Source organism: Myzus persicae, unplaced genomic scaffold, assembly GCF_001856785.1.
Source record: "Myzus persicae strain clone G006 unplaced genomic scaffold, MPER_G0061.0, whole genome shotgun sequence".
NCBI lineage: Eukaryota > Metazoa > Arthropoda > Insecta > Hemiptera > Aphididae > Myzus > Myzus persicae.
In genome coordinates this window covers 36,435-57,749 of record NW_019103690.1, presented here as the reverse complement: position 1 = coordinate 57,749, position 21,315 = coordinate 36,435, and the positions used below count along the sequence as shown (strand labels likewise).

Sequence of the window (21,315 nt, the reverse complement as noted above, 5' to 3'; positions counted from 1 at the left end):
TTAAAAAACATTTTTTGACTTAATGTTAAGATTATATAATTGACACTTAAGATTTAACTACGTCAAGCGTATATCCACCAATATTTTTAGCAATATACCACTGAATGTACCAATACGGGTACCTATTTTAAAGATGACAGAATAAAATAATATATTGAGCTTACGTAATAATAGTTATCTGTTTGTCAAATTTCAGCCTGATTCGTCAGTCAGTCATCTTATCCTTACATATATATAGAGATATATTATATTATAAGTCATGATGTTTTGACTTTCATATACTTAAATACTTAGATACAAATATGTTGTTATTACAATATTAACTATGTCATACATCAGCTCTCTCGAGTTGTAGCAAAATAATGCACACGGCACACCTAATTATTTTCCACCCTCACTTATTGTTTTGATGGAACAGCCGCTGCTTAAAATCATTGCCAACACTGTACAGGTGTAAGGTGTATTCGTACATTAACCGTATATTACCCGTACATCCAATCAGCCTATAATAGTCAGTACAAACTACGGAGGAAAACAATAATAGAAAAGCAAAAACACACTTCAAAACTCCTCTGAATCTGTAGACCACGAACACCATCTATAGCAGAACATGTTCCCGATATAGACATATAGCTGATAAAGTACATTTGTAAATGTAATAATGTAATATTATAGGTTCACGCTCGGCGCGTGTAGTGCAGCGGGTAAAAGAGTTTACAGGGTGTTTGAATCAGCGGGTAGGGTGGGAAATTGGCAAACACATTACACAGCACAATATAAATTAACATTGAGTATTTGTGTGCATAGTGCATACATATACAGGATACAGAGACATTGAACCGTGTTTTACGTAAGAAGCAAAAATATGTATAGTTTAAACAAACACCTTATATGCTAATATGCTATTTGTATTTATCCATATTATCGTGAGTTTATGGTTTTTTTTTGTGTAACTCAAACAGTCAAACCTGACAATTGACATACTTTATATAATGTTTACGTATACTATTATGTCCATTAATCATTATGTATATTAGTATATTATAATTATTATTCTATCATACCAATTTTTCTGTTTTATTAACCCATAATTAAAAAAAAAAAAGGGATGAGTACCTACCCGGTACTCAATACCCATACTGCTATTAAATACTAATTGAAATTCGCAACACAATATAATCAGCACTCTTAGAAAAAAAACACAAATGATGTTTCAAGACATTATATTATGGTGAATTGGTGAACTTTATAATATATATATCAGTATATATATGTATACATAGGAGTTAGGACCGGGTTTAACTATAAGACTATAATGAGTGCATCAAAACCGTTTAAAATTCCTTAAATTCTAAAATTGCCAAGAACACAACGTTTTTAAAGGAGTAAACAAAAAGCTCACAATTGGACGACGAGACACTTAAAAAAGCGTAGATGATTGGTGATTTATTTGAAAAAATGATTAAACCACACAAAAGTTGAATCATATCTGCGATATAGATAGTTGATAATTCATAGCACAGTTCATTAGTAAACTGAACTCGAAAGCTGTTATATAATGTATGTATAATATTATTTGATCCGGTAAAATTGTAATTGGGGTAACATGGGTTGGGCACCTATTCGAAGCTTTGAATTAATATTCATTTGAGTTCTATTCATTTCGAATAGTAAATGACTCCAAGCGTTTTTATTCCGTTTATCCTGCTCTATTAAAAACTTCGTGCTACCCTCAGTCCTCGAGCCACTACTTTGCACGACCCGGGCAGAATCAATAAACGACGTGTATAGTAGTATAAAGGGTACAAAGCACACACACACACACACACACACACACACACACACACACACACACACACACACACACACACACACACACACCAGCGCGCTCGAGTATACGTATAGACTCGTGGGGTGGATGTGAGGGGTGCGAAACGGAAAAAAAAAGAAAATTCCAAGCAGCAAACTCTCGCCGATAATATAATCGTACAATAATGTATCTATGTGCACACATATATTGTATCAAATGGTTTTTTGCGAGCGGTGTTTCGAGCTCGTCGTGGGGGCAACACTGCGGTATCGAGCACGGCGCGCCGCCGACCGAGTACACCGCCGCCGACGCGGACGCTATTCGCACGCCGCGCCGTCGCCGCGCCACCGTATACGTCGGCGTACCGTATTTTTATTGTAAGCACCCGCCCGTCGTCATCGATCGCCGCTGCAGCCGACCCGCTGCCGCCGCCGCCGATACCATTCTCACCGGTCCCGCGAAAGCTGACCGTAGCGCGCGTACGTCAGTCTCAGTCATCGCCGAGCCCCCTTAACACGAGAACGCCACCTGACCGGTCACATCGTACCCGACTCGCAATTTTCTCGGCCACCGGGTCAATCGCATCCTCCGGCTGGTCGCGCCCCCCCTTTTAGAGAACAGCCACGCTCCGTTTCGCCTACCCAGGTACCCCCGGAACCCCGCGGTCGCCGCCATGGTCAAGCATAACACGGACACGAACGGCATCGGTTACGAATGGGAATACGCCAAAGTGAAGGACGACCGGACGATATGGCAGAAGATCATCATGGGCATATACAACCCGAGCTCGCACGAGTTTCTCGGACGGTCCGCCAAGAGTTGGGGTGAATATAACATCCATATTATTCGTCATATTGTATCTAATATACACGACGGAACGCGGCAAACCGTTACTGCGATACATATTTTATTAATAATACATATATTATATAATAACGACTGCAAACGACAGTCTCACGACTTGTGCGTGAGATGGACAGGGGTGGATGGTGAAATCCTACCTCGTATCGCTTTTAGAAGTATATGCAAGTGTGTTATGTCTCCTGCACATTTTGAATTTCATAACGAAATTATAATAGTAATTTAAAACCATAATTTGGTTAAATACTCATCATTAGACATCACGATTGACGCGACTACTATAAATATTGGCATTGCCATTTGCTAGGTTTGTTTTCTACCTCCCCTTACCATTAAGAAAATCATGTCTTCATCACTGGTCGTGCGTGTTATCCACGTATCACCGGCGTAACCACGCATTACTGTACCCCACCCAGACCACCCAACCCTAGCACCGCTACCACCCAGCCCTTAAACACGTACACCTTGCCAATAAGGAAGTGGCGTGCGGGAGACACGCTTTTATCGTGATGGTCTTGCGCAGGCTGGGTGCTTTCGGAATTGATTTCTTCCGATCCGATTTAAATATAAAACTCATCACTTGTACCTGCAGATGATGTATTCCATGATGAGTTGTGGTAATTGGGTCACCGGGATTACAATGGCTTTTGGAAATTTCTTGTCTTTCCAAGGGGAGGGGGGAGTTAAAAAAGTTCCATTCCTTTCGGTTTCTAAATACGCACTATAGATCTACGCACGTGGTTCACTCGGTCTAATATAGTGACTTTCTCGTATTATTTCACGTTTTTAATTTGCACCGATTATTTTTACGTGATTCTACACACATTACAAGCTGGTGGCACTCTCAAATAAAATCTATCGATAGCTTTCCTACATGTATAGTTGTTATTTTGCACCGCTGTGTGTTTGTAAATAAGTGAACATCGTTTAAAAGGGACCCCGGGGGCAGGGTGGCAGGGCCACAGGTAAACAGCTTGATATTATATATTATAGGATTGGTATAGTGTATGATTTACTGTACCAAATTTTGAACGAATGTGTGAGTGCCAGTAGCGAGGACGACGAATATATAAATGCTCCGAAAACATCATTCGCGATGATAATATAAGTCACAAAGCTGACCAACGCCGTCGCGTCGTCCCGTTTCTCCCGGCCAGCTGTTTATAGCAATATAGCTCCGTCGTATAAACGCGTCACAGGGACGTTTTCTTTCGTTTGTGGTCTCACCTAGTCGCCAGTAGGTACATTACAGTATGACACAAGTATATAGATAAACATGCAAATACACACACACGCACGCACACACACACACACACACCCACGCGCGTGCTTACACAGTGATAGTTTATTTTTGTATATGCATGGGTGGTGGTGGTGGTTGCGGAGGCTTTGTTTCTCCATCCCCTTAGAATTATTTTAACCACATTTTTTCCAAATATTTTCTTATCCATTTTTGATTATTTCGTTTTATTTCCACGAAAATCGTAACCACTTAGGCATAAACGGACAGAGGACGATTAGACTGCCATCATGACGTTAGAGCTTATTTCCGTGACACTAACGGGTCTGGCCGAGTAATACGACCCGTGTTATAGGGTGTTCCAGCTCGCACAAATCGATACCATAAAGCTGTGGTGGTGATGACCTACCAATAAAAAAGGTGAAAATAATTTACATAATATAATATCCATACAGATCTGTAGGGATTTTACAAAAAAACGATCGAACTCATACTACTAAGACTATCAATTTTATCAGCTTGTATAACCTCATCATGGCAAAATACCCGAACCACATATTAGGCACCTACTATTAGTATAAATTATAACAGTTGTAACGTTATAACCTGGTAATATCCATGTCGTTGTTATTGTGCTTTCATGCATAATATGATCTTCACTTCACGAAATATTAAAGGTCAATGTAAATATACTATGTTATAAAGATTACCTTACAAAAAAAAATGATATATTGACCATAGCCATTGTATATAATTTATAGTTTGTGTATTTACTTTGGGTTTGACTTTTTTCAAATCCATTATAATTGATTTTATCTTTTAAGATCCGATCGCAACGGTGAGTGTAACACTGTAACATATAATATGACGTATTTTCCGCACTATATATTATGCTTTCCAGCGAATTCGGAATGTAAGTGTTCGTGCGTATATGTGACATGTGTGTGTGTGCAGTTAGTTCATTTTATACGAGTAAACGTCGTGCCAATACCGTCTAAGAATAGAAGAAAAACACGCACTCGCACGAAGTATATAAGTATATAGTATATATTATATTCGTGTTTAGCAACACGCGCTTGCATCTTCCCATGATTTTAAGAACTGTGACTAAAAGTATTTCTAAGTTTAGAACAACCACCGCTAGTCTTGTTTCGTCGGATAAACTACGAGATTAAAATATCATATATCTACATATATATATTATTTATTTACGATGTATTATGCCTCATAAGATTTGAGTGATTTTATAACCTTCCCCTAAAATATTATTTTACAATTTTGAGTGTCCTTCGATACTCGTATCCTATATAGCAGCTATCACACAATCTTGCCCCTCATTCTGTTAATATTCTGTAATATCGGGCTGTGCAGTGTTTACGGATGGGATGAAGAGGACTGCAGTTACTCCGGGCGATAAATTGTTTATGGCATACACATTTGTAGTGTATTTTTTTAATGATGTATTGAGCTTTCCTACTTCTTACAAAATTATGAGAAATCTTGGTTCTTAAACTTAAAATAATACAGTGGACACTGTAAGCATAGGCACACAGCTAATCTATTTTGTAAGCATAAATCGTTTCAGTTCTTATCAAACCACAATAATGTCTAGTGCCTATATATATATACAAATACATTTGTAACAGTGTAACTATTATTACTTTTTTTGTAGAAGGTAGAAAAAAAAATCATCAGAGGGACAAAACTATAATAATTGCCCTCTGCACTGTGCAGCATCATTATGTTAATATAGTATGATGAATTTATAATGTATACAGTGTGTAACAGTCAACAGAAATACGTGACAACCTAAAAAGCGGGTAAGTGGGTAACGCTCTGGTGTACATTCGGTGTCATTGAAATGGATGCGTCAAATTTGAATTCAATGATAAAAATCATTGTATAGATGAAAAAAGATTCTAAGCTATGGCGGTCTGTCAGCCTAAAATATAGTGGGTAGATTTTATAATATTATTGTTATTTAAGTAATTTATTTAACTATACTATAATATTATATATATTATTCATTAGTTCTAATATATTAGGTTAAATTCATTTTTGTCGAAAAAATTGCATTTGAAAATGTGATTGTGTGTATAAAATATAATAATATATCTACTCTGAAAGTTTCAAAAATACCCACGAATAATATTTTTCAATTATAATTTATAACAAAATAATTAAAATCGTCTTAGTTTAAATATGTAATTACGTCCAAATTTGAACTTAAAATAACTATAAAAAAACTTTGTTTTTATATATATTTAGATTTTTTGGTTTAATTAACTGCACACAAGCAAGAAAATATATCAGGAGCCTTGTGTTAAATTTTCAAGCTTTTAACTCAACGAATTCAATTTTATTAAAATTTATAGCATAAAAAAAACTAAAAAAAAATTGAAAATTAAAAATGTCTATAAAGGCTCTAAACATGTCAAAATATGTTGAACATTTTATTTAGTATAAAAAATGATAAAATAACCATTATGAAAATGTCAAGTAACTACGGTTAATAATTTTTAAAAACAACTAAATAAGAAAATCGTTGTAAGAGAATTGTAATTTGTTAATTACGGGTGAATATCAAAAGTCTAACTTCAAACGCTAATAAAAATTAAGTTGACTTTCTGGTAAACTTTTTTCTCTTGCCAAATGTAGGGAAACCTAAAGGAGTTTTGTATTAAATTTTCAAAGTATAGATATTATAAATAGACAATTTTTTATGAATTTCTAACTAAAAATAATTTGCAAATTTTCGTGATTTTTGTCAAAATTTGAACTTCAGACTCTTATAAAAAGTTATTGTGAACTTCCGCTCACCTTTTTTTTTAAATTTCCACTAATAACAACTTACGAGGAACCTCGTATTATATTTTCAAGTTTTTTTTGACCTAGTGAAAAGTTTTTATCGACACTAGTTTAAAAAAAAACAAATAATAATCGAAAATTCTATATGCCTATAAATAGTCTAACAAGAGTCAAAATATTTTGAAAATTGTATGGTGTATAGAAAATGCTAACACAACATTCAGTGAACATTTCATGCATCCATGGTCTGATGGTAATTTTTTTAGAGTTACACTAAAAATCAAAATCGATTTTTCCAAAAACTGGTTTTGGGTAAAAATTCTTGTTTTCCCTTTGGCTTTTTGTTTTTTTCAGGTGCTTTTGAAAACTATTGGGAATTTTAAAATTTGACCTCCCGAGTGCACCAACTGAATTCTCTTTCCTACCGGAAAAGATACTAAAGTTGTAAATCAAAGCATAATTTACACTATGGTTTACTATAAAAATTGATCTACAAGTTTTTAATTTTTCCTATAACAATTTATTAAATTTCAATTTTTCCTATAAAAATTTATTAAATTTCAATTTTTTATTCTAAGTATTAAAAAATAAAGTAATAAATGTTATGGGTATTGTACTTATAGCGCGAGCGTCTGTAAATTATATATGAAAATGTTTTTTTTAAATATTGATTAGAAAAAAAGTTATTTCATTTGTCAGGTTATTCTGTTATACCTTGTTTAAAATAAAAGATATAGTCGTTTGTTCCACTAAGCGTCATTATTTAATTTGTCGTGTAAATGTACACCTATACTTTGAAGTTGTATTAAAAACATGACCACTTATTCCGGGTTGTATGAACTATCACTAAACATTTAACAAATCAATAGTGAGCTAATGGTCCTTTAAACATGATTTAGAGGTCCATGATTGGTCCATTACATTTTATTGGACCGATAAATAAATATATTTTTCATGCAATCCGGCAACAGAATATAATTGCAGCTTCGTAGATACACAATAGTTAAGTGCAGCGTGTAGGTAGTGACATAGTGTATGACATAACATATTATAATATTATACGTAAATACGAGAAGGTTTGCTTTTTCCCCCTGTAACTTTAATACAACGTATTGATTTTACTGACGTTCCAGACTTTGACTAGTATTTGCCTTACAGACCATGTTACTCATGTTTTATATTATTATTCATTATACTTAAAAGTTACAGCTCACGTCATAGTTGATTGTAATACATAATATTGTAATTGTAAACATTAAAAATTATGTACCTAAGTCATTTCATTATAGTATTAAATTTATATTACCATCATAAACTTAAGCACACTAATGTAATAGTTGTATAATATAGTATCACAACTTTTGAATTTAGTAGGTATTGAACATTTAACAAAATCTTAAAATCCTTATAGTTTTGATGAAATAAACCAACGAATGTTGCCAAGTCCGTACATTTCCATCGATTATATACTATAATCGTCTCTTAAAATAGGTTAGGTTTTATTACGAAAAGCCTAAAATACTTAAAAATACGAATTAAGAATAAATGCTATATAACTAATACATTCGATGATTTATATCTAAGCAGTTAAATGTGCTAGAAAATAATTAATGGAATAACAAAAGATGAAATTATGAAATAAGTTTTATTTTGTACGTTTTTAGACATCGGTATGACATTTGTTATTACTTAAGATTTTCAATATTGGTTTTGTATTCCATAAATAAATGCGAAATGACGCCCCTGGGAAAACTTGCATATTGCATAATAATATAATATAATATATAGGTATAGTATACCTAACAGATATTTATAATTTATATTATGCAATATGAAATATACACAGACTACAGAGTTGGGCAATATACCAAAAGTATGTATTTAGATATTAAATACAAACATTAAATTTCAAAAGTAATACAAATATACTAATTACAATTTACAGATAGTTTTTATGACTTAGAAAATATTAAATACAAACCTATATGATTATATTTATTAATGGCAAAGTGCCTTCGATAAAGAGTTTCTTTAATGAAATACCACCGCAGACATAAATTCCTTAGAATTATATATAGACATTTACAACAGCTATTCAGCGTATTGAAGGTATTAATGTATTATTATTTGTTATTAATACCAATAAGTAATAATACTATATACGTGCAGACTGTTTAGTAGTTTGAATGATTTATAATTGGAAATATATTTTAGAATTAAAAAATTCATTAAAAAAAGTAAATTATATCACAACAATGTGGCTTACTTATAAAGTTAAATAATTCGGGTGGTAAGAAAAAAATCCAGAAGGTAAAAATACCAACAACTATAGTTATTATTTATCTGCAGTGCCGGCTCTAGTGATTTTCTATACTATGTAAGCAAAACCTAATTTTGCCGCCCACGTAATTTGATCATTCTTTCGACAAATAAATAGAAGATAAGATAAGAAAACTATGTATAAAAGTGTACATAATATTATGTGGGTAGATTTATTGACACTTATTTTTAAAACAAATCCAAAACTTGAACTGTCAATAATGTTTTTAATTACTTTTATTATTATTTATTATCAATACATTCAAATCATATTATAAATCAAAATTATCTCTTTGTATTCCTCACGCTTTTGAAAACTCCTATTGATTTTCCATGACTTTGACCTCTAAAGTACTAACTAGATTCACTTAACCACCAGAAAAGATATTGTGGTTTAAAATCGGAGCATTATTTCGATTACTTATCGTGTACACACATACAAAATAGTAAAATAGTAAAATCAATACACATTCATCGCTCCACTTAAAATCTAAAAAGTGTAATGTGATGAAGGTATAAAACTATGTGTATTATACAATCTAAATATTATCGCCATACGGATCATATAACTTTTTTTTTAATGAATAGTACTCACAATTTTTATACAATTGATATATATTATAACAAAGATACAAAGACGGCTTGAGTGAAGGGTAGTGTCCATTGATACTACTTCAAATAACTATTGAACTTAAATTGGATAGGTATGATGCATGGTTCAAATTTAATAATAAAAAATTAAAACAGCATTTAAACCATAGGCTAAAATTTACCATCATTTTAGAGGGGCTGATATTCTTAAATATTATATTGTATATCTATGTATTATAATGTTTATTGTTTAATGTATAATGTTGTTTTATGTATTATCTCTGTAATAGTCGAGCTGTCATAGTTGTATACTAATAGCTAATAAAAAAAAAAAAAAAAATATTGTATATCAAAGCCGTGCTCTCTGCACTTGCAAAAATCATTTTACCAAATACCATGCAAAATATAAATATAATATATTTTAGATATTCTATATCATAAAATTTATGCGTAAGTTATATGTATGTATATCGTATATACTACATTTGCACTCGTGAATATATACATTATAAGTATATAAATTACATTTTTAATTGAAAAACAATAATAATAATTATCATTTATACATTTCAGGAGGAATTCTACTATTCTATGCAGTGTTTTATTCAAGCTTGGCGTGTATGTTCGGCATCTGTATGAAAGTGCTACTATCTACATTGAACGACCATACGCCTCATTTCACATTGACCAGCTCGATAATCGGCACAAACCCTGGTACGTAAACTTAAAACTATCTTGTTCCATTAAACGAGGTTATACTCGAAGTATTTTCGTGCATTCTATTATGTTGGCCTATTTATAATTTTGTCAGCATACATTTATTTGATCATAGCTAAGTGTAGGTATAATTGTCGTATTATATTTAAACCTATAAATAGGTTTTACTACAATAAGCGCATTTCTCACATGGATTAGTTTATTAATTATGTTCCTAATATTCAAAAATATTCTTCAATTCATAATAATTATTAATTACCTAATAATTCATAATACCAATACAATATCATGATAATTATTTTAAAAAAATATTAATACATGAGTGCAGTAGGAACACAGTAGTCGGTTTTCTTCCGGATGAACCATATACTTTTAAATTCATCTTTGATCAATTATTAGTTTATACCTATGAACATTATATACTTACTATACAAGCACGCAATACGCATAAGTACTTATTATAAAATGACTAAAGATTAAATGTGTTTTACAGGACTAGGATTTCGACCCATGTCCCCGAACGTCGAAGATGGCTCACTGATTTACTATGCAGCGGATAATGCGACTAATGTAGAAGCGTGGACTACTGAATTAGACAAATTCCTGGCTGGTTAGTAAAACAAAATGACCACTTAATATATGACAATTATAGGCGTAGTCAGTTATCTTTTACTGCATTGTGAATAAAAATGTCTACTCCGGGTAAAATTGAACCAACTGATTTATAATCTATATACCATCATTAAAATAATTAAATTAGTATACTTAACTAAAATTTAATATTGTAAAAATGTTGCAATGTTATCATAGCAACAATTTTTTTTAAAAATATAATATTATAATGTACCTAATTTTTTACCAAATCACCCATCTTATCAAATGTGTCTATATATTTTCAAAGATTCTGGCACTGAATTGATTTTTTTATACAGCCTTGAGGCAATGATGCATAGCATTTCCACACTTGCTAGCTCCTTCTATAGATGTTGCTCTTATAGCTTATAGGTAGTGCAGAAATTATAATCTAAGTCTTTTGAAATGGTTTCAGTATACAAGAATAAGACACTATTGCCAGACAAAGGTAATAACCAACAGAAGTGTGGTTACAATATGCCACCACAAAAGGACAAGGTTTGTGAAGTCAGCTTGGCCAACATGGGACCATGCGCATCCGAATACAAATATCAATATCATAAAGCTCAGCCCTGCGTTTTCATTAAGCTCAATAAGGTTAGTATGTATTATCATTAACTACCGTTAATATTAACAATAATTCCGAATTTGTGTGCGCCAAATGTTGTATTATTACGCTATAAATGTAGTTTCAAGTAAAAACCCTACATTAATCTCAATAAAAAAATATTAAAAACTTTAATATAAAATCAACCAACATGTACCCATAGACAAAAATGATACTACAGTCGAGTATGGTACGTAGTTTTTATTATTCGATTATATAAATATTCTGTAGATTTTCGACTGGGAACCAGAATTCTACAATAACAAGACAGACATTCCAGCTGACATGCCACACGAACTTAAAGAAACAATTGCACAAAGAATGAAACACGAGGTAAATTGTTTCAGAATAATTGCCGATGAAACTTAATTGATATTATCAAATACTAATTATTTTTCATGTTTACATTCTAGTTGTTCACAATTTGGGTTACCTGCGACGGAGAAGCACCGGCAGACAAAGATAATATTGGGCCACTAAAGTTATATCCACAGGACGGATTTCCCGGCTACTACTACCCATACAGAAACAAGCACGACTATCTTAGCCCATTAATCGCCATACATTTCCTAAATCCAAAAAGTGAGAGAGATAGATAAAATATTTTTGTTCAATAATGTTAATTTAGTTACCTATTTCTAAACATTTATTCTTAGATGAATCAAATGGGTACCTACTTAAGTGTGTATAATGTATTAATCTATACACTTAACATATATACATAGTTTTATATACAGAGGAATTTACCAAGCATAATCAACCCCATTTTTCTTTAATAATGAGTTTATTCAAATTTTGATGTCTTGAATCTTTTTGTACTACTTAAGGAGTGTCCTGGTGTGGCTTTACAGACTTCTATTTTATTTGTTTATGCTAAGGATAAAAGTCATTAAAAATGGTTTTACAAAAGTATAAAATAGACGTAATATTGGAACTAGTTTTCATTATACATGGACCATTTTTACATGTTGATGTTGATAGATTAATATCAATGACTAAAATCGTCTAATCAATTGATATTAATCTTATAAACCCATTATCGATGGATCTTTTATTCTTAGAACACGAAGTTAAATAAAAATAATTATTCTAAATAAGCAAAATAGATTTGAAAAAAGTAAATATGCAATGAAGGAAATGTCAAAAAACAAATTTGATTCTTACTCGAGATGTTTTAAGGTTTAAGAAAAATGTAAACGTTAGAACTTGCGAGGTCTATAATTATTACTGTTATTTGATATTTCTAAGGAAAATCGTACCTAATATATGATATTTCAAACTAATTAACCGGCATCTTTCGTTTGATTCGTTGCAGGACACACTTTGATCAATGTGGAATGCCGTGCCTGGGCCAAGAACATATTTTACAAACGCAGCTTGCAAAACCGCGAAGGTTCCGTTCACTTTGAATTGATGATCGACTAAAGTTGCAGGCTCATAGTCGACAATTACGCCATTATACCATTCGCTTTGTTCTCAGTTTTTTGGTGCATCACAAAACACAGAACATAGCCCGTTTATTTTTAGTTCTATATCGTTGTATTAATCGGTTTAAGTGAAATCCCAGCAAAACGCGTTTACTCCTTTTATATAAAAAAAAAATAATAACGTTAGGAATTTTTTTTATTTTATTTTTTTTTTTTTGGCTTAGGAATGTTTCTTAAAGTTAAACATACATTTATATGTTATACATTAATATTAATAAATAAAATAAGAGCACAGCAAAGTTAATTAACAAACTTATGATTCAAGCTTTAAAAAACGCTGTGCAAATTCACAGTTAATCGATATGTATTCATCTGACGACTTCAATGATTATCACTGCCTAACTTTTTTTTATCATATCCCATAAGAAAGTGTACCTATAGGTATTTTTACCGTGAATAATATATCTGGCTCGTTAATTCATTTGGCTTATTTTAATAAGCAAATTCGGATATAATCAATGCAAGGTAGGCGATCTAATGATAAGATGTAGGAAAATGTTCCAATAAAAAAGTTAATATTATTTGAGACAAACCCCAGATTTATAATCCAAAAAAATTAAAATTAAAAATTAATTATGTAATTCGAATACTATTCACACACCGTCGTCAGTCTCTTTAAAGTGTTCACTTTAAAGGTAGTAATCGCCACATATGCGGTTATTGGAATTTTTTTTAGGGGAGGCTAGCATTAATAACATTTCAAATTAAATAGGCCCATTCCCCATATTGACATGATTCTCGGATGTATATATAATTTCATTTGAGAAACGGGGGGCATTGACATTTCTGGTGGTCTAATCGCCCGAAAGCTCCACATCGATGACCTCCTCGATGGCCATTATGTGTACGATCATATTTACTCGATATGTTTACAAAAAAAGTTAACTGCAGAAGAGCGATACCTATCCAGTGGTGTCATTTCGGGCATTATGAGACCAGGACAAAATTTTTACCAAGCCTTTAAAAAAATGATAAAAAATGCTTATTCCTCCCGCAGTTTTTAATTTGTATTATAGGTACATAGGTATATTCCTATTCCAATCATCGGCTTTAATCGCACCCATTGGATATTTGCCTGTAATTTGACGGCGCAATTTAAAAAATATAATACCTACGCACCAACCGCAGCCAACAATATTAAATTGAAAATTACGTTTTTAATATAGATATGGGCAAAAAAATATTAAATTTTATATAGTATATAACAAGTTTTTCTTTAGCAGACCTGCCATTTGTGAAAATCGGACCTGTAGGCATTTAAAAAAATTAACTCGATCAAATCCACCAACCACTCCTCCCAGAATGACGCGACAGTAGGTGCCTATCATAGCCCTCCAGGTACCTTGTCTAGGTATTTTATCTCTTGATGTCGTCTCTCATCAGTCTCATCTCGCGCACAGTCGCATGCCTATATTATGAAACTCGTAGGTACTAGGTAGGTAATGCGTGAGTCACATTTTAAGACGTTTTAATGTTTTCGTGTCTGTACTAAGTATACATAAAAATATTATGCTTTTTTTCTCCCCTCCCATAGTCTAGTGAAAAAGTCTATAAGCGACCACACAATAATACTGTAATACAATTTTATAATTTGTGGTTATAATAAATTGTTATTTATGTATACCTAAATATAAATATACTTTTATATTAGAATCGATGAGGTTCATCAATCCATCCATCTCAAATATCTACATCGATACACATTAATATTATAGGCAATGTTGGGTAAATGGCTTTTTAAAAGTAATTTCGTTACGGTAATTCGTAATTTGCGTTACGCGTCGTGTAATATTACGTACTAGATAGGTACCCAACATTGATTATGGGTAGGTACTATGGAACGGAATAATCGCATTTGAGAAAATTACTAATTACCTATATAATATTATTATTTATTTATTTATTATTATTATTTTTAATAATATTAATAAACATTATACATATAGGTACTTGCCTATTTAATCGTAATATGTTTTAAGCTATCGTTGCAATGTAATGACCGAACTTAAGGTTCATTCTCGTAATTATTATGCATACATTCGTACATTAGATTAAAGCAAATAACTATTATATATACCTATACAATATATATATATTATATATTATTATATTAAGGAAGTTATTGATTATTTAAAATTTTAACGTGTTGACGTAGCAAGCTAAGTAAAATTGCATATTTTAGGAGAATATAGTGTTTTAAGTCGAATAGTGATGTTATACCTGTTTCGTTTAATTCAGTCAAGTGTAATATTATATTATGTAATATGTTTAGGTACCAATTATTTATAAGTGTATAACGTGTATGTAATAGTAGTGCGGGGGGACTGAGGTTGATGATTTTATTATTATAAATTTATATGTATGTAAACGGAATCATATAGATTATAGAACTCGTTAATGTAGATGTTCAGCAATTGTTTTATTTATCATTTAGTACTTACCTATCTCTATTATACTTTGTGTCATTTTGGCCATGTTTGTTGTGAGGGGTGATATCAATGAAACCATTACCCTTCTCCCACAAAAAAGAAAAAATGTTGGTTTATATCATGAACACCTCTCTTTTCAACCATTGTCGTCTGTATAATGTAAGTATGCGTGTATAAATTATAAGCGAATCATAAATAATTACTGATGTAGGGAGGTACTTTTAATAAAGCCATTATGTAGATTCTCAGAATAGTTTATGTAGGTGTAAAATACTAAAATAATCGAAATAACATCAAAAGATTATAACGTTGTAACTAAGTCTGACCGACGAATTTTTACTGCATCGTTGTTCTTAACTCGGTGAAATACATTCAGCAAATCGGTTGGAACCCAAACCATTTAGAACATTATATATTATGCCTAAACTGTATTGTTGCGCCGTGTTTCAAAATATTTGTCAATGGTGATTACTGATTAGTGTTTACTATACGAATAAAATATTATATTATATCTTAGTTTTGTACAGTCGTACAGGCCCAAAGGCACCAAACTCTGAAATTGTTTGTGAAGTGAATTCTAAAATTTGTATCCAACCGGCTACCACCAACCAAAACTTTCCTGCCAATTAAATTTAAGAAGTCAAGCGACCGCGTCACATGGATATATTATGAGTTCTGCGTCACTGCAGTTACATCCAGCATAGAGGTGTCAGGTTTTTACGTACCTACTATTTCTATAAAATATACTATATAGTCACTTATACAGTAATAACTATTTTTATTTTTATTTTTTTAATTAGTAATATACAATCTGTAAATTAACTTTTTACAATAAGAATATGAGCTAGAATTAATTAAGTATGACACGAATCGCATGATAAAAGAAGCAATTCAGCGGCTACACTTTACATTGATTTAGTAATTGTTAGATTTTTTTTTTCTAATACTATTTTTTTTTTTGCGATTAAGAGTTTAAGTCACGGCACCATCTTCTCTTAAGTCTTCTTTGGGGATTCCCAGGTATTGTATCTGTATTAAGTGCTGAGATTAGTGGGTTGGGGTGGTTCTCTAATCGTAAACGATAGTGTTTATGTAATTATGTATAATAGACGACATTTCTGACACAGTTTTAATGTGTAGGTCTGTGTGGAGTGTGTAGTTGGATACATAAAAGGGGGCCTTAGTTATCATGCGTAAGTAATGACTATAAATAATAATATTTATGGTTAAATAAGTAGTTAAATATTGTTTGCCAATTAAAAAAAAAAAAGTCATAGAAGGGCACGATGCCCAGATCCCCTCCTTTAATTACACCGCTGCTGCTGGCTGAAACTTTAACTGAGTACGTAGTACTTTACTGCAAAGGCGTCGATTGCCGAATGTAAGTGCATTGAATTCCATACCTATATATGTGCCTCGAAGATGCATTTTATATACCTTACTGACTTCTTATTGAAACTGTTAGATGCTTTTTTAATAATACAAACAATAACATTATGATGGACTAATACATTTTAGATTCTGAATGTATTGTTTTTACAATGGTGTGGTTTTTTTTACGAAAATTATAGACTGAAATAATATAATAGGAATAATATATCATATTCCGTGGTAAAAACTTATGTAGATCCTTAATATTTCTACCTAACTTTTATATTAGGTATCAATTTATATTTTATATACAAAGTATTATTTTTTAAATATTTTGACTGAAATTTTTGATTTTTAACAAAATCTTGAAAATGAGCCCATTATTTTGTAGTTTAAAATGTATAAAATGTTCAATTTTTATACTCCACTTATAATAACATGTATGATAAACCTTGTGTTCAATTTTTAAATCTTAGGTATATCGTATATGAATATTAAAAATGTTTTAAATTTTGAACTACAAAAATAATTTGCAAACAGTCTCAAAAATTGACTATTAATTATCAAATATTTTTGAATTTAATAGTCTGAAAAAGCCGTTTCCACTATTTATGAAAATATCGATTTCACGTAGTGGCTACGTATTTATATGCTACGTGAAAATCGGCAAAACACAATATAACATTATTATTACTGTTTTTTATTACGTGTAGTATAATATTGCGACCAGAACTCCAGAAATTATTTAGTTTCTGTATTTTTAAGTTCATGGTGAGTCACCCTTTTAGGGAATTAATAGTAACGTATGGCACTTTGAACAAATATCTATTGATATAACATTAATTGAAATAAATGTAGCAGTTTGCATGCTTACTTGAAGTACAAAATGTACCTATACATAGACTCATTATTGACATTTGACATTATAATAAATTATTGAAATCAGTTATAACAACTTTCCCAAAAAAACATGAAAACAAATTTTGTTAATTCTTTGAGCGAACTCTATAAAAATAAGTATCATCATCTATCAAAAATAAGATCTGATAAAAGGCATAGAGGGCGGTGGTAAACTCTTCAGGGTGGCAGAGTTCATTGTATGGTTACCAGAAGGAAATATATATTTATATATTTACTATTAACTTAGATGTAGACTATACTAAATAAAGTAAAAATACTAAAGTTAAAAAAAAAATAGATTAATGTATACATTTTATAAACTCGTATACTTTTTAAAAATGTGTACTCTCATATTATTATAAAAATTAAATTTCAATGTACCCATTCAATTCAATTAAAGTTTTTTTTATTTTATTAATTCCTCGACCATAATTATTATAGCTCACTGCTAAAGAAATTGAGTTATATTATATTCTTTTATTATTTACAAAAATGTAGCTATATATACGTTGACCTAATTGACTTTTTTTAGATGTGTATGTTAATATTATACTATATATAAATACATATATTATGATATAATGTAAAAACAATGTTATTACAGAGTTGGGAGAATTTACATTTATACCCTACTGTTAGTAAGTATTCTGAAGTAGACCCAGGATAGCTTACAGTTTATTCAAATTGGAAGAGCTTATACACAACTACCTGACAAAGAAAATTACCAAAAATGCATTTTACCAGAAAACTGTTTTTTTTTTCGAAAAAACTATACATCATATACATCTAGTCAGAGACGTAGACAGTAGACGGTATTAACCTTTTTGGCATCTGATGAACAGTTCCGAGTTCAGAGCTTTCTTTTAAGAATAACTATTGACTATGATATGGGTTGGTAAAAAAAAACAAAAATATTTATAATGCAAACATATATATTTAGGTAATTTTAATTTTAATCAAGTAACATTTAAAAAAATATATAATTTTCTACTTGAATTTTGTTTTGCAAATGTGTTTATAATGTCATCAAAGTTCATATCTATGATGGTAAGTGCAGATTAAACAGAGAGAATCGATAACCCATTAAGACGATTATCAGTCCTTCTGAACCTCAAATAATGATTTAACTCCCGCCAGTGTTCAATTATCCAACTATCGGAAATGTTGGGTGTGCAATTCAAAGGGGGCCCTCGATCTCATATAATATACTCCTAGTTTCTACTATAATCTGTAATATACCTACATATGTTATATTACTTGTTTTAATATAAAACAATAAATTATAATAATATTGAACATTGAAAAAGTAAAAACAGCTGAAAAGGATATTAAAAAAATATTAATCAATTTTCGGCAGTAAAAACAAGAAGAGTTAAATATTATGTTTGATTTTACATAAAAATGTAGGTACATAACTAATAATTATTAACTACCTATGTCACTATGACGTGTAAGATTTTAGATTTTGAGCATAACGATAAGTCGATGAATGTATAGGTACTCTTTGCAATGTTTTTTTTTATTTGTGTCTGTGTACACGGCAAGTAGTCGAAATAACACTTTGATTTTCAACTTCAGTATCTTTTCTGGAGGAAAGTTAATCTATTTTATGCATTCAGGGGGAGGGGAGTCAATATTTTAAGATGTCTAGTAGTTTTCAAAAACAAACAAAAAATAAAGAAATAACGAAAAATGTTATCGGTTTTGGCCAAATCAATTTTGATTTTTGGTGTTACTCCAAAATAAAAGACTGCAGTAGTTACATGAAACTTTCACTGAATGTATAAATGTATTTTCTGTACACTTTATAGGCTTTGAAATTTTCGGTAATTATTAGTTTTTTTTTTAAACTAATATCGATAGAAAAAAATTTGCTAGGTCAAAAAACTTGAAAATGTAATACAAGGTTTCTCGTAAGTCGTTATTAGTGGAAATTAAAAAAAAAGGTTCGAGTCCAAGTATCTTGTTAGTATAGGCCCATTTAATAGTGCTGTGAGTAAGCAATAATAAAGCAGTGACCAGAGGAATCAATTTTGAACTTTGTCAAGTCGTAGACTCGTAGCATATCCTTTTTTGTGTATGGGGACCACGCAATTGAGCCGTATTCAAGTAAAGACCAAATTTAAAATAATGTAAAATTAAAAGTTTGAGCTTCTATTATTTCGACAAAGCAAGCCGACCGGCGTTCTCAGCCGAGGTTGAAAACGTGTCGTATACATGCGTCGTCTTTATCTACTCCGATATAAGACAATGCACTTTGAATTTGGCGTAAAACACAGTGTAGAGCCCCTCGTGGATAATGCAATTGCTTAGACCAAGACATTTTAACTATTTTATTTTTAAAAAAAATGTTAATTTGTGTATATGAATGTATAGTTAATAATTGCAGTAGGTATTTTTTTATACTAAATTATTGATGACGTCTTTTAACGAAAATTCTAAATTAGCATATAGTTCTAAGTTATATATTATATAATAGGTGGGGGGAGGTCATTGTTTAAATACTTTGCTTATGGTTTGAAATATGCTCGCCACGCCACTGTGGGCACCATAAAAACATCCTGAATGCAATATACATCTATGTAAGGAAACAGCAGTGGTAGATCAAGTGCTTAATTTTGGGGGGGAAAAAGTACAGAACAATATTATACAACATCTACACAATACCTCACTGTACTTATATTTTATAATTTATACAACAAATTCTAAGCAACGTTTATGTTTATTGGCAAAGCGGTCTATGACTGATTGTATTGAGTTATTTACATTTATTTCCCTATGTGGCTAATATATGTATATGTAATCAGTGCCGGATTAAGTGTTTCACAGGCCTTGAGCCAATAAATCAGACGGGCCTGATTGGCCATAAGGAGGAATAAAAAGGGGTTTACTACAAATTAAGAAATTTCATTTTTTAAGTGTTATTTATGAATATAATTAATAATCGTGTCAAACACATTTTTAAATTATAGTTGTATACTAAAATAGGTATATGTATATTTATATATAAAATTAGTCACTGTCATCGTTGAAACTATTCACTTGTCTCTCCTCAGTCATCTTCATCTATACATAATTCTTTTTTTTCTGGCTATTTCATTTGAAACATCTAAGTCTAGAGATTTTATAAATTCACTCTTGATGCTCAAAATTCCAAAATTCTGCAGATTATTTTGTGATAGTGAAGATCTTAATGCAGTTTTTAATAATTTTAATCGGAAAAAAGATCTTTCACCAGTACAATTGATACACATAAGGAAAAGATATAAGCTTAATAACATTTCAACATTTGGAAAACTCTCAGTCACATTTAAATCAACTATCATCTTACACATGTTAAGCAAAATATTCTTACTCTTATTTTCGTTCGTAGTAATTAATAATAAAGACGTTGATGAAAAACTTAAAAACTGTTTAAAGTCATTTGTAAAATCGTCAGGGAAATCTTTTGGATACCTTTTTAACAAATTGTTCATTCCTTCTTGTATTTCTTTGATTTCCATGTCCATTGAAATTTTAGATAATAACTTAAAATTATTTCT

The 21,315-nt window shown here is 31.0% G+C and overlaps 1 protein-coding gene across 1 annotated transcript; it reads left to right on the top strand.

The window, feature by feature from the left end:
• Positions 1-2,483: 2,483 nt before the first annotated feature.
• Positions 2,484-15,483, top strand: LOC111035031 (sodium/potassium-transporting ATPase subunit beta-2-like). The gene is made up of 7 exons (XM_022316518.1): positions 2,484-2,634; positions 10,203-10,343; positions 10,840-10,956; positions 11,395-11,576; positions 11,818-11,919; positions 12,000-12,168; positions 12,902-15,483. The coding sequence occupies exons 1-7, from the start codon at positions 2,484-2,486 to the stop codon at positions 13,009-13,011; spliced, it is 972 nt and encodes a 323-aa protein (XP_022172210.1). The 3' UTR covers positions 13,012-15,483.
• Positions 15,484-21,315: the final 5,832 nt, after the last annotated feature.

Excerpts from the sequence above, each read along its gene's own strand:
- LOC111035031 (XM_022316518.1), top strand. The coding sequence starts at position 2,484 with ATGGTCAAGCATAACACGGACACGAACGGCATCGGTTACGAATGGGAA. Across the intron at positions 11,577-11,817 it reads TTTTCATTAAGCTCAATAAG|ATTTTCGACTGGGAACCAGA; the intron begins GTTAGTATGTAT and ends AATATTCTGTAG. Across the intron at positions 11,920-11,999 it reads CACAAAGAATGAAACACGAG|TTGTTCACAATTTGGGTTAC; the intron begins GTAAATTGTTTC and ends TTTACATTCTAG.